Genomic DNA, 15,467 nt, shown 5'->3' with positions numbered 1-15,467 from the left:
TAGAATAAATACACTTTATTTTATATATATATCTGTTGTGGTGTCCTTTCATTTGGTATTCAAGGGATTATATATGGTATCACAGCTGGCTTCACATGCCATTCAGAGTTTAGCCTAAGACTGCTCTTGTCCATGCTACCACTAGGATAGCTGGTCTATAAGGTTGACTTTACAACCAATCACCATAAGGGTATTTGGACTGATATAAGGTGTACACTAGAACTAGTGACATCATACATCAGGCCAACTTCTCACAACGACGCCTTCATCCACGGCTCCTCCGGATAAGGAGAGTCGCAAAATGGACTCCTTGGGGAGGAGGATGTGCTCCACGTCGGCCACCACGATGAAGGCCGCTAGCGCCTCCGCTCTGTTGGGGCGCTATGACAGGTCTCTTTGGGACTCCCTGCAACAGTTCGCTGCCTCCCTGCCTAGAGACAAGAGGGAGGACTTTCAGGAGGTGCTGAACGAGGGCATGATGGTCTCTAATCAGATCATCAGTGCGGCGGGGGATGTGTCGCTGCTGGCGGCCCATGGGTACTGCCACGGCATACACATGAGGAGGCATTCCTGGCTGCGGCTGACCCCGCTCAAGCCTGAAGCGCAGCAGAAGATCGCCAATTTACCATTCTCTGGCACGACGCTGTTCGGGTCACATGCGGATGACGAGATGGCCCGCATGAAGGCTGAAGCGGAAACTCTGAAGGCGGTGGGGCTGGAGTGGCCCAAGGAGCAGAGGAGGTCCTTCCGATCCTCGGGCAGGCGCTACGCCAAGCAGAGAGGCCAAGGGCGTCAGTCGGGCCACCAACAACAGCCCCAGCAGCAGCAGCAGTACCCGAGGCAGTCCTTTCAGAAGCGCCAGAGGGGCAGAGGCCAGCATCAGTCCTCGGCGGGGAACAAAGGCCCGGCCGGGTCGAAGCCCTGAAAAGTTACTTCCCCCTCATCCGTTACCCGCTCCGGTGGGGGGAAGTATTCAACACTACCTGGCAGAGTGGAGGACTATAACGCAGGACAAGTGGGTGCTGAATATTGTTTGCAATGGGTACTGTCTTCGTTTCACCAGCCCGCCCCCACAGATTCCACCCGTGCGCTCCTCCTACATGGTAAGGGAGCTCCAGCGGGAGGCAGACGTTCTGTTAAAAAAGAGGGCGATAGAAGCGGTTCCTTTGCAGCAAAAAGGAAGAGGTCTCTACTCACGGTTCTTTCTCGTAAGAAAAAAGGACAAGAATGAGTTCAGGCCTATTCTAGATCTGCGTCAGGCCAACAAGTGGATCCGCAGAGAAAAGTTCCGTATGTTGTCCCTGCATCAGATTTACCCTCAGTTGCATCGAGGAGACTGGCTGTGCGCCATAGATCTGCAGGACGCTTACTTTCATGTGCCGATCGCACCAAAGCATCGCAAGTTCCTGCGGTTTCTGGTAGGCAACAACCATTACCAGTATTCAGTACTCCAGTTTGGCCTGAAGTCTGCACCACGGACGTTCTCCAAGTGCATGGCGGTGGTCGAGGAAGACCAAGGTGTTTGTGTATCCTTACCTGGACGATTGGTTGATCAAAGCGTCCACTTACCAGGAAGCCCAGTGCCATTTCAACAGGACAGCTGCCTTGCTGCATCGCCTGGGCCTGCACATCAACATGTCGAAGTCAGTGCCGATCCCTGTGCAGTGTCTCCAGTACTTGGGGGCTTCAGTCAATACCTTGACCGCAAGCGTGTGTCCTTCGGGGGAGAGACGCTTATCGATCCGTGGGAAGGCGCGGCATCTCATCTCAGCCCGCTCTCCTACGGTGAGGACGGTGTCTTCCTTACTGGGGTCGATGGCTTCTTGCATCTTTCTCACCCCCAATGCACGTCTGCATATGAGGCCCCTACAGGAATGTCTGGAGGATCAATGGGACCAGAGGCGGGGGCGTTGGAAGGACAAGATCCAGCTGTCTCAACACGCTCGGCAGTCTCTGACTTGGTGGTGTGCCCCAGAGAATGTCTGCAAGGGGACTCCTTTTCACAAGGATATTCCGGTCCAGACCATTGTGATCGATGCGTCTCTCCAGGGCTGGGGAGCGCATTCGGGCCCTCTTCAGATTCAGGGGATATGGTCACAGATGGAGAAGACTTACCATATCAACTTTTTGGAACTCAGAGCAGTACACTTGGCCTTGAAGGCATTCCATCCCTCCTTCAGGACGAACTCCCTGCTGGTTCAGACGGACAATACTACGACCATGTATTACCTCAACAAGCAGGGGGGCTCACGTTCACGCACCCTGTCCCGGGAGGCACAGGCGATCTGGAACTGGCTGGTGGCCAGGAACCGGACGATCACGGCGACCCATCTGCCGGGAGTGCAGAACGCCCAAGCAGACGCGCTCAGCAGGCTCGTTCAAGAGAACCACGAGTGGGTGCTAAACGACGACGTGCTAAGAGACGTCTTCGCAGAGTGGGGCACTCCGGATATAGATCTGTTCGCTACGGCAGAAAACAGCAAATGCCGCGACTTCGCGTCCAGGTACTACCAACCAGGGACGCTGGGGAATTCCCTATGGATCAGCTGGTCCAACAGCTTTCTCTACGCCTTTCCACCCATTCCCCTGATCCCGGCGGTGCTGATCAAGCTGTCACAATCCAGAGCCAGAATGATCCTGATTGCTCCGGAGTGGCCGAGGCAATGGTGGTTCACCGACCTTCTTCACCGGTCTGTTCGGCCGCACCGACGCCTGCCGTGTCGGCCGGACCTTCTCACGAAGTTCGGAGGACAGATGGTTCACCCCAATCTCTCGTCCTTGAGTTTGGCAGCATGGCTCCTGAGCTAGTACAGTATGGACACTTGAACCTGCCTCAGGACTGTATGGAGATCTTGAAAGAGGCTAAGAGACCGTCTACGAGGACTTCCTACGCCTATAAGTGGAAGAGATTTTGCTTATGGTGCAAGGCAAAGGACTTTGACCCTACATCCTGTAAAGAAGATGTTATTTTGCCTTATCTGCTGCAGTTAGCTCAGTCTGGGCTTAATTTTCAGTCTATTAAGGTTCATCTCGCAGCTCTGACTGCGTATAGGAAGGGCCCTTCTCAAACCTCATTTTTTCAAATCCCTGTGATTAAGGATTTTTTGGAGGGTTTGCGTAAGGTGTTTCCCCCTGTTAGAAGACCTTCTCCACCATGGGAATTGAATGTGGTGTTATCTAGATTGATGAGGGAGCCTTTTGAGCCTATCCATAAGGCTTCGTTGCAGCACTTGTCTTGGAAGGCTGCCTTCCTTGTGGCCATTACATCGGCCAGGAGGGTGAGTGAGATTCAGGCTCTGTGTTGTCAAGAGCCGTATACTGTTTTCCATGCTTCTAAAGTAGTGATGCGTACCCATCCTAAATTTTTGCCTAAGGTAATCTCAGATTTCCATGTGAATCAGATGATAACTTTGCCTACGTTTTTTCAGCATCCTTCCTCTCCGGCGGAGAGGTCTCTGCATTCACTTGATGTACGTAGGGTGTTGAAATTCTACCTGGATAAGACAAAAGATATCCGCAGGTCGGATCAACTGTTTGTTAATTATGGTTCGGTAAGAACTGGTTTAGCTACCTCAAAGCAGTCCATTTCCAGATGGATTGTTTCCTGTATCCAGCTTTGTTACCAAAGAGCTAATAAAACATTGGGGGGTAAGCCTACGGCACATTCGACTAGAGGCAAGGCGGCTACTACCGCTTTGCTTAGGAATGTTCCCATTGCGGACATTTGTAAGGCTGCCACCTGGAAGTCAGTCCATACGTTTACAAAGCATTACTGCCTGGATTCTGATGCTAGGGCAGATGCGCAGGTTGGACAGGCTTCGTTGAGGAATTTGTTTGCACAGTGATTTGTTGGTGGTTGGACTTACTCCACCGCTTCTTGTTGGTTGGGATGGGCTTGCCATTCTATTCATAGATTATGACTATACACAGAGATCCCCTACTACAGAAGGAGTAGTTTCTTACCTGTAACTCCAGTTCTGTAGTAGGGGTATCTCTGTTATACTCATAAGCGACCCTCCCTCCTCCCCGGTGGAGTAACCTGACAGTATCAGGCCTGTGGTTATACACCTTCAAAAAGAACTGAAAGTAACTTGTGTTGGGCTGTGCATCCTGGGATACCGGGGGTCTCTGGAGAGTTTCTTAAAGGCACGGTATCCCTTTAGCAGACACATAATGGCAGCCTATAGGGCTTGTCTGTCCATCCCTTCCTCTCTATTGTTTAAAGGGATTTTGGTGAAGGGAGTGTGTGATAATAAAGGAACATGTCAAATGTGAATAAAAATGACATTTCAACTTTATTTTGGCTGTTGTGTTCACTTCAGAGGAAGTGCTGGCCAGTGCAGCCTTGGTGTGATTAGGCTGTATTATTTTGTCTGTCTCTTAAGTGTCTTTGCAGGTTTGCAAATGCGGGACAGCTTAAGAGATATTTTTGATTGCTCCGGGGTCCCCGCACATGGGCGGGGATTATTCATAGATTATGACTATAACAGAGATACCCCTACTACAGAACTGGAGTTACAGGTAAGAAACTACTCCTTGGGGGAGGAGCCAAGATGGCGACCGGAGCAGTCGCTTGAGCGCCCGGCTCCGTCGGCCCTTGGCCTCGGACTATCATCCTGATTCCTATCCTTGCCGATTTTCGAGGTGCAACGCGTGCGACGACGCGCTGACTGCGCCGCCGCTTTCCCGAAGTCTTAGCCCGCCCGGATGCCGGAGTTCTTGGTGCCTTTGTTCTCCGCCCTGGACCCTTGCTCTACTGTGGCCTCGGCCGGCCCCCTGGAAGCGTCGCAGTCACCGGACCCGCTGGTGCAAATCTGAGCCCGAGGTCCCGATCCTGCCTCACGCCACGTACGGTCGCCAGAAGAGCCGGGAGAGAGACGCCCGGACACCTCCTGTACCCTGCACCTGACGGGCTGGAGCTAGAGGGTAAGCCCCGGTGTGGCGGGTCTCCTACCCCGCTCTGTGGACCACGCTGTGGAAGGCTGCAGACCCCCTTCTTCTATGGTCTAGTCGGCTGCAAAGAGAGCCCGAGGGAGGGGAAGCGACTGCTGGCTTTCACCTGTTGCGGCGCAGACCTGTTGGGAATTGCCTCCTTGTCACGATCCCCCCCCTGGCCACGGTACCGTTCAACGGTAAAACATGGCGCTGATTGCCTGCTCGCTGCTGGGGGGTGATGCTCCGGTCTCGCCCGCTGCCCGCTTCGCCCTCCCTCTACCAGACTCCAGCTCCCCAGTGCCGTCCCGGATTGCTGCCGTTGTGGGGACGCAGCTTCCGCTGACATACGGCTCCGTTCTGGCTGCCCTGCGGGACTTTCGTCTGCAATTGTGTGTCGGCTTGCAAACGCTGAGTGAGCGGTTCGACTCTACACTGTCGGCTGCGGGCCGTGAGCGCCCCGTTTGTGATCAACAAGACGTGAGTCTGCCAGTGCTATGGTCCTCCTGCGGGGAAGCAACGACTGGGTATAACGGTGCTACACTGGTGTCTTCATTTGGCTTTCCCGGCGCTCAGGATCAATCGCTCTCCTGCTCAATGGCAGATACTTTGTTTCCCCGGTCATTGCTGCCTGCTTTGTTGTTGCCTGCCTCACCGTGCCCGCAGGAGTTTCCAGCTGAACTACACCTGGCGACCTCGAGGAACCGTTCACGGTGGCCTACGGCTCCTTTTATGTGGAACTCATGTACTTTACAAGCCAGGTCTGGATTTTATATGGTGTGCAAGGGGACCTCAATAGATGATCGGCGGCCATTTTGTGACTCTACTTCTCCATCTTCTCCCAAGTGGCCATATTGTCTTTGTCTGTTCGGGATGCGGGGCATTCACGAGGGGGCGGGTCTAATCGTACGCCCGCGATCGGGCCAGGGCTAGATTACTTTCTATCATCATGGCTTCACGGCCGGGCTGGACTGGGACTGGAATTGTCTACATATGTTGTGCGCACTCGTCGCGATCTGTCTGCCTTCTTTTCCTTGGTGTTACATGCTATCTTCACACGACCGCCTTTGGGTGTAGTGGGGTTTCAGTGTGTGGAGGATTGGTTGGCCGGTGGTGTCGGGCGCTCCGAGGATACGTGGGCTCCTCCCCACCTCCTTTCTTCTTTCTTCTCTTAGTTTCTTTACTCTATTCCTACTTTCTCTCTCGTCTATATTTCGGGTTCATTGGGCGACAGGCACTATGCTGGGGGGGGGGTAGGCCATAGCCTCCGCATTGGTGTAGGGTGGGGGGGTAATTTACTGTTTCTTTTTAGTTCTATGGGCCTCTTTCTTTCATGTCTCTGCGCTATACTTGTTTCGATTCGGGGTCCGGGTGTGGGGTGGATTGAGTGGGGGCGGCTTTTAGGGGGTGCGTATTTACTACTGTGATGATCCTGTTATCTAACTGCATCGCCTTACTGTATGAGATTTTCTATGGCTGTTTTAATGATGCTGCTGCTCTCCAGTGTATGAAGCCGACTTGCGGACTCGAATCTCCTTGTTTCTATCCTTTACTGACTTTTTTCTCGATAAAAATTTTTTTTTTTTTGAAAACCTTAAAATTAACCTTCACTTCTCCTTCCCCCGGTGTCAAGGATCCCTCCAGTGTATGAATCCTGAATCGTTGCTAATCTTGACCTTGACGCACAGGGGATGTATTGTTTGTCTCTGTGCTCAACCGTATTGTGGCCGGCCTGATGGTTGTAGGCCCGTATTTGTTCTTTTACTATGCACAAATAAAGGTTTTTAAAAAAAAAAAAAAAAAAAAAGAAACTACTCCTTGTATCCTTTTGGGCTCAGGTGTCCTAGCGAAGCATAAAGTAACCCAGAGAAGGCTGATCTGAACCTGCAGTGAAGCAAACACAGGTGTGATGGCTGCTCACCAAGGTTGATATGTAAATCCTGCGGACTTTAGGAAGCCCTACGAAAACGCAGTGGCGGCTGGCATGTCCCGAGGGTGATAAGGCAGGTGTGACATTAAAAAAAAATACAACAAAACATTACATTAAAACAACTTACCTGCGACGCTACGTCCTCCTCTTCCTCCTCGATGGTCTTCTGTCCTCGAGGCAGGCATGCTCCAAACTCCCTTTACCATTCCTCATGCTGCTCTCACCAGCATGAGAGCAGTGCTAGGATTGGTGGGAGCGGCTTCACTCGGCGCTCCACAGCGCTCTGGAGGCTTTGGTGGCGTTCTCAAAACTAGCGGTCTTAAGACAGCTGGGTCAGAGAGGTTTAAAGTACGCATGCGTGGCTGGCCGTTGCAAGACGGCGGGCAAAAAATACATGCACACTTTAAACTGAAAGTGCCCTGCTCTCTCTGCTGCTGTCATTCAGCAGCAGCCCCACCTCCGTCCTGACGCTCTGTTCTAGACGGGGTGAAGAAAAATAAAATGGTAATAATTAACTTCGTTACCATTTTATTTTGTTCTCTGGGGGCATTTTAGTGGAGCGACGCTCCTTCGCTCAAACGGAGGAGCCACCCATGTGAAAACGTTTTGAGGGGTAGTCAAAATTAGGAATATCTGTGGCGGGAGGGGCATATGTCATGAGGGCAGGGAGCAATTTGGTGGACCTATTTCACAAGGGGAGATGCTGGCAGTAGAATAGTGAGCGTCCGTGATAGGTAACCTCCATGCTGTTGGTGATACTCATGCAAAAAGGAGAAAGTGAAATCAAGAGAGTGATGGATCAAATAGACGCTAGAGTTGAATGGAGCCAAGAGAGGGGCGAGATATACCTGTCTTGGGGACTGTCCATATTTTTTAAGCTATAATTAAGAAAACCACCCGTTGAAAACGTGCCCTGAAAACGGCTTCTCCCCCAACTCATGCCACACAATCTAGGTTAGCAGGAAATCAGGCTGAAAATGCTCATATTCAGCTTAACCCGGACCTCACGGGCTGTAGTGCTTCATCCCTTATTCAGGAGATCTTTCACTTCAGACCGAAATTGACATCACGGCGTGACATGACTTAAGAAAAATAATGGACATCTCGGACTTAGAGGGGGACTGTAGCAATAACAATGGGTAATATTTTAGTTGTCCATTTTTGTATTGCCCTATTTATTCCTTTTCTATTGCCGCTCTCTACTGCTTGTTTTTTTTTCTATTTTTGTAATATATGTACTAGAATTAAAGTTGAGGATCCTTTTTTTTTTTTTTTTGGAGTGGACTACATCAGGTCACTGTACCCTAGATTTGCCTGTGCCCTCATTCCTTCCCCACCATTCCCTTTGCCCTTCTTTATATCTTTTTAGGTGTAGCTTGTGCTGCTGCGAGGCATGTAGTAGTGGAGTATGGCTTTGAAGCCCCGCCCACTCTCTGCCCATATTTTTAATTGGCTTGTGTCATTCTCCTTCATAAACGCTGGCTTCCGAATCGTTATTAGGCTTGTTAGTCCCTCCTTGTCTGCATGTGTTACCTACCATAATGACTGGACCTTTTACTGGTGTTGTTACATGGTCTGCTTTATAAGTCGGTGAGCACTATTTTATTTAATGCTCTTCCCCCATTCCACCCACTACCTCACAGCATGCCACTCGCTTTTATTTAAATTTTTACTAATGGCGTTTCATTATAACTATAGCGGCCGCGTTTATTTATTTATTTATATTAGCAGTGCTGTCCCCATTTAGCGGCCACATTTATTTATTTTGTTTACTAGCGCCCATGCAGCGCTTTCACATTCATAGAGGCACCACCCCTTTCTTTACACAAACCGCATCTAAAGAAAGGTACGCGGCCGACATTAAAGTGAAGGCCCGGCATAATCACTTTTACTCCCCCCAAAAATCTGTTTGTCAAGTTGACAAACATGCTTTTTTGTCAAAGCCCTCATGCCGTGGTTTCACTTTAATGTCGGACACACCCCTTTCTTTAGACGCGACTTATCTAAAGAAAGGGGCACGCCCTTCATGAATGTATAAGCGCCGCATGGGCGCTAGTAAAAAAACAACAAATATTTGCAATGCAATAGGTCTCGCAGTTGCGAGAGTTTAAGCTATTGCATTGCCAATAGCTTGAACTCGTTACATTGCAAATGCTTGTCATTTATTTGCAGGAGGTTATCACTTAGCACTCCTTCTCCCCTCTTCCCCCTTTAAGCCCACTGTTTATTGTCCCGCCCTGTTTCCTCACCACACCTTTTTTCTTTTTCTGCATGAGTATGCTGCTGTCTGTGTTTCTCCTTTCTAAGTATCTTATCTGACCGTCCTCTAAGGCGGCAACCATTTTGAATTTTTTTTTGGCCTTTGACAATGCATTGTCCAGGCTGTCTATTACCAACTCGAATGTCTACAGGCATCTAAGATCGTGTATGAGGTCCCTGTGCAAGTGCCTTAAACATTTGTACGGTGCCTCATAGCTATAGGTGCTCCTCATGCCTTTTGAACATGGATGTGACTTCTGTGCTTATGCCCAGCTTGATCTGCCCCTGAAAGTGTTTTACTGAGCTGCCAGTAATAAGGCCTTTCTTTATTGCTTAATTCCTTCATGCGAATCAGTCTTTTTTGAGTCTGAGGATGCAAGGCTGTTCGTACTAGTAAATCCAAGCACTCACAGGAGTGACTCTGCCAACTGCTAGTCCTTATTTTCCTTTATTTTTATAGAATCCTCAACCCATACTCTCCCTTTCTCCTTCAGTGTAGACAGAAACAAAAATCAGAGTTTAGCTGCTTGTTATGCAGGAGTTATTCTGACACCTGGACCACGAGTTGGGGCAGCGCATGAATGCTGAGGACGGGAGGCAAAGGACCTGCTATTTTGTTTTTTTTTACATATTTTTGCTTCCCATGTCAAGTAAGTAAGACCGTTTTCTACTAGTATTGACCAGGCAGAGAGAAATATACTATGTAGCTGGCTTGGAAAAGAGACACACAGTGACCATAGTTTCACCTTAGACTTTAATTTAGAAAGAAAAAAAAAATTCAGACAAACAGTTAATGCTAACATTCTATGTTCGTACACCCATAGTCCTACAGGGTTCACTTTTACTCGGGTTGCTAAACAGTGTTAGACAGGAAAACCCCGCGATGAAGCATGTCCCATTATGTGGATGAGACATTAGTACAGAAACACATATGCATGCCTGCAGGTTTAAGAAGCCAAAGGACAAGCTGAAGTCAAAGTTGAGATCCTGTGGTAAGCAGCAAACCCCCGTAGAGTCAGAAAAGTTCTGGTTACACTTGAATTTCTGACATTCATTAAATTGTCCCCTTGACAGGGGTCAGACATTCATTAATTACTATATCGACAATCTCCGGAAGGGTTAGCGAATGGTTGATCTGCATTTGGAGTCTCGTTTCTGCCTGAGTGGAGGTGTCTCCAGACTACTAAGCAAAGTTCACAAGTTGACGGAGCCCAATTCATCACAGGGTCTTCTCTTTAAGAAGCATAAAAAGCTAGTTTGATGAAGAAGCTGCCGTAAGCTTCCCTTGCACATAACGAGCTTGTTTTTCACCATCTGGGATAGCTTTGGAATACTCTTCTTCCAAACACATACATATTTGTTGGAAGGGGTTTGTTATGATGTGCCCAAGTATCAAAGAAGCTTCGGGGAAAGGGCAAGGATTGTCTGATGTGGTTCCTCTAAAGGATTTTATTCTCTACCCTGGAGCCCAAAGACATCCCAAGTTCTCGGAGTTAGATGGCAAAGTGTATTTCTTATTTGTGATACGCAGATAACCGTATTTTACCTTTTTTATGTGTTGTCATTTATTCAGCCGTATTTGTTACATTTAGCACACCCTGGTCTAACATATGTTTTGGTTAGTGTAAATCTTGAATACCAGGTGCAGGGATGTTTTATCCAGTCAGAAAACCAGCTGCATTCACGGTGCTTTGATTGTGTTAGTTAAAAGTATATATTAAGCATTTGACGATATGAAATGTACTGTGACGTTCTTTGCCTTGGGAAATTTCTTTAGTGTCGATATTAATTTAGCTCATAAGATTAATGTTTACTCATCAATTAATTATGCATTGGTAGTTTCCCGTAGAGACAAAGCCGTTGTTGGTTTTGGCTTCATTTGTCTTGTCTAATGTTGTTTCCCTAATAACCTTTATTCTTTATGTATACATCCTGAATTAATATAAATGTATATATGTAATTTATATATATATATATATATATATATATTGCTATACGTGTGAATGTATATTCTATGTGTATAAGATATATGTGTGTGTGTGTTTATATACAGTTGATGCTTAATGTTCTTTAGGTCACTGTGTAAATCTCAGAGATGCTAGAGCATAAGACGAAATATTTGTTATATAGGCAGATGTAATCATTATTTTTTTTAATGTAACTTTGTTTGTTCTCTTTGCAGGTTAGATGACTGTGCCGAGAAGCCTCATGGCACGGTCGATGTAACTGCAGATTATCAAAATACACCCAAGCCAATTGAATTGGTTCAGCGGGACTACGGATTATGGTGCCCACGGCACCTGAAGACGCTAAGTGGACAGGGCTATGCATTCCTGGGAGTGGAACAGTGCACCCCGCCGTGCCCTAACATGTACTTCAAAAAGGATGATCTTGACTTTGCTAAAAGCTTCATCGGCATTGTTTCCATCATTTGCCTTTGTGCTACTTTGTTTACTTTTCTCACTTTCCTCATTGATGTGAAGCGTTTCAGATACCCGGAGAGGCCAATCATCTTTTATTCCGTCTGTTACAGTATTGTGTCCCTTGTGTACTTCATTGGCTTCTTGCTTGGAAACAATGCAGCTTGTAATAAAGCAGATGAAAAGGTCGCCCTTGGAGAGACCGTGGTCCTTGGCTCACAAATCAAGGGCTGCACGGTTCTCTTCATGCTTCTTTATTTCTCCACCATCGCAGGAACTGTCTGGTGGGTGATTCTCACAATAACCTGGTTCCTAGCAGCTGGACAGAAGTGGAGCTCTGAGGCGATTGAGAAGAAGTCCATGTGGTTCCATGCAGTCGCCTGGGGTGTTCCGGGACTGCTTACGGTTATGCTCCTGACCATGAACAAAGTAGAAGGGGACAACATCAGCGGAGTCTGCTTTGTGGGTCTTTATAATCTTGACACTGCCTTATACTTTGTTCTCCTTCCACTCTGCCTGTGCGTTTTATTCGGGCTTTCTCTTCTTCTAGCAGGAATCATTTCTTTGAATAACGTGAGACAGGTCATTCAGCATGATGAAAGGAATCAAGAGAAGTTGAAGAAATTTATGATCCGAATTGGAGTATTTAGTGGATTGTATCTGGTGCCGCTAGTGACTCTGCTTGGATGTTATGTCTATGAACAAGTTTACAGGACAACATGGGAGATCACATGGGTTCTTGACCACTGCCAAGAGTACCACATACCATGCCCATACCAGGTGAGCAGTGGAACCCCACATAACATTGTTCAAGCAGACCTGTTCTATACCAGTATTGTGAAACACCGAAGTATATGTGCTCATTGATTATGTTTAGACATTCCTCCTTTACTACTGTCCCTCACTGACCTTTGTTGACGTGGTGGCAGGGAATGGGATGGAAATGTGAAAGGTTATCTTTAACACATTCCCTCCTCTTTACCCTGCTTCCTTGATTACCTTGCAGACAACTTATATACATTGTGCTATGCCATTGGGCAGATATTCTTAACATTTAAAGTTTTTTCAAAAACAAAAAAAAACGAATATAAGTGAATGATTAATATAATAACAACAATGTAGCAAAGGAAAAGGTCTACTTTAGTAACCATCCATGGATGCAAAGCTGCCTTTGGTTTCCAGGATGGAAGCCTTGACTGATGGCGACAGCCATCATGTAACACTTTTTAAGCTTAGCCGTTGGGCTAGTCTTGACTAGTCTCCAGGTAAAGAGCATAATCAAGTTGAGTCATGTATGTGGCTTGGAAATGTATTTAACGTAAAGCTACATGCTTTTTGGTAGACTGCTCACATGAGGTTCCATCAGCCGAAAGGTGCAAACACTCTGCAGAAGATCCTAAAAGGATTATTGAAAAATGGCTTTGCTTCAAGTTGGGCGGTAAATGCCTGAGTTTTGCTGGCATTTTCTTGTGGCACAACTAGGCTGCATTACTTCCTATCACTCTTTTAAATATAAATTGAAGCTGCACCTAATCACTTTTTCTTTTTAAAGTTTTATGTTAGATATTTTTGATATCTGTTGTTTTTTTCTTCTTTATAACCTTTATGTTTGTATGTGTTTTGGTTTAAGTACCTTAGACCTGCACAGTTTCAGCATTTGTTTGCACTTAAATAAATAAATAAATACAAATATGCCTAACTGCAGCTTTAAATGTCCAGTCATAGCAGTGCTACACCCTTGCACAGCTACAGATACCTAGACACAACTTTAAATATAGGGACACAACTTTTGCACGCCCAGACACCGCTTCTGATCAACAGACACAATCTGCAGACATATGTCTAGGGACAATCACATCATGCCCAGGTATAGCTTTGCGTGCTCAATTTGCTTTTTTGGTTTCAAGATCTAATTTAAATTTTACGGTGAATAAAGAATATCAAGTGAGCATACCTGCCTGTAACCTCCCCTTAGCTCTAATCTACCCCCCAACACGCCCGATATCGATGTACAATTTCCTTTCTTTTCACGCCACCCCAGATTTCCTAGGAAGATGTGAATAAGGGCTATCCTAAAAATACCAAACCTAGAAAACCCACATGTGTAAATGTGTTTTAGAAGAAAAGATAAACACATTTTTAAATTAAACATTAAAAAATTACATCCCAGAAAAATAATTATTTTGCCTAGTGAAGAACACTGCGGAGAAGGAACTGAGGGGTGTTGTGTACATGCTTGTTATTTTCCCTTGCATGACCTTTGGCAGGATATGCAGTGCCATTTTTCCTGCTTTTGAAGGCGCTTCTACTAAGAACAGGGTACAACCCAAAAAATTCCCTCAACGAAGACTCCTTATAAAGGGTTTCAGAACAAAGTGTGTGCAGCTAAAACCCCAAGCACTTCTGCTGGAACCCAAACAGAGGGAGGACACTTCATTGTTTCCCACTTATACACACAAAATGTGTACCTTCAGCATCCTGACCTGCTCTTTCCTACTTTTGAAATATGCAGTACTACATGGTAGGACCAAAAGTGGGACTCTAAGGTCAAAGCAAGTCCTAGACTATCATGCTCCAGGTATTGAAAGGCTTTTTGAATGGGCATTGTCAGTCAAGGAAACAAGGGAATATTGTTCAAAGTCATCCAGACATAACATTATGGCCATATCAAGGCCATTTACTTCAGCCAGGATCTGGCTCTCTAAAACAACCAGCCGGCTACCCAATTTGCTGGCGGGTGACAAATCCCGAATTCTTAATTGTAAAGCATAGTTGATACTGCAGCTTCCTTACATGAACATTCTACCCAAGTTCCAGACTCCTAGTCTGATTTAACCTAGAGAAGGGTCTCGAAAGAGTAGCTTTCAGAAGTGAAGCCCGTGCCACTAAGGCATTCAGATGGTCTGGGCAGATTGAAGGAGGTCATACCTTTTATCTCCAGACTTGAGAAGTGGTAGCCGGATGGCCCCACACTAAAATAGACAGACGCACAATGTTGCAACCTGCTGGGCGTCCCACCTTGTCCTGTGTCTGCTTTCAATCGAGCAGAGCTGCCTGACGATGGGTCTTGATAGAGGACCTCCTAAATTAGTTAGAGAATAAAATACATTTCATTTCAAGTCTTATAGATAATGGAATTCATAAAATATGTTGCATTCCCTAGAAAAAGAGGCAATAAATCATTATCATTCGTTATTCAACCTGCATAATAAGATATGGCTTAAAAAAAAGTGAAATTGAAAATGAGCTAAAAATTAAAAGCATGTGTACCTCATGAAATTTTACGTTTGCATGATTCCTAGATGCTTATACAAATTTGCACATTCTAACTCGTTGTAATTTAGGAAGCCATTGCACCATTGAGGGTTTAACAGTCAATTTCCACTATTGTAATCTGAGAGACCATGCAGTTGGAAAAGCCACAAAAATAAATTGTTGCTCTGCACAAGTCAGATTTGGATAATTTCCAGCATAGCTAAATAAAACAATATATGAATCTGGAAACATTTTGTCTAGTCCTGTAACTGATATATACATAAAAGGTTTTTTCCAAAAGTTGAATAATGCTGGACAGGAAAAATAAAGACATGACGCCAATCCCCTAGAAAGTCCGATTCAAATATAAAGCATCACAAAGACATTTCTGTAAAAATCTTAAGCAGAAATGAATGAGTGTAGTACAGCATCCATCTAGAGAAGAAAGCCATATGTTTTAAATTAGCAGCACTCAGTAATTGATAACCCAAAGATCTTTTCCCACTGAAAAGATAATATCTTAAAATACATCCTTCTTTGGAATTTATCTGAGAACTTGGGCATGACTAACCGGTATAGAGTCTGATGAAGAATCTTATACCAATAGCCACCTTCCAATACCTTTTTTTGAAAAAGAGATTTAATTAATAAATGCTCCCTACCATTTATTT

General features: G+C 46.1%; 1 protein-coding gene across 3 annotated transcripts in view; it reads left to right on the top strand.

Moving 5' to 3' along the window:
* FZD6 (frizzled class receptor 6) overlaps nucleotides 1-15,467 on the top strand; it is a 281,494-nt gene that overhangs the window by 241,746 nt on the left and 24,281 nt on the right. For all 3 annotated transcript variants that reach the window (XM_085605127.1, XM_085605126.1, XM_085605128.1), the window contains one exon: nucleotides 11,304-12,321. In XM_085605127.1, coding sequence (XP_085461253.1) covers nucleotides 11,304-12,321 — 1,018 coding nt within the window. The remainder of the gene's footprint in view (nucleotides 1-11,303; nucleotides 12,322-15,467) is intronic.

The sequence above is a fragment of the Triturus cristatus genome, chromosome 5_1 (assembly GCF_964204655.1).
Source record: "Triturus cristatus chromosome 5_1, aTriCri1.1, whole genome shotgun sequence".
Lineage (NCBI taxonomy): Eukaryota > Metazoa > Chordata > Amphibia > Caudata > Salamandridae > Triturus > Triturus cristatus.
Note: the sequence above shows the minus strand (reverse complement) of the source record. Positions and strands in the feature narration are given on the sequence as shown.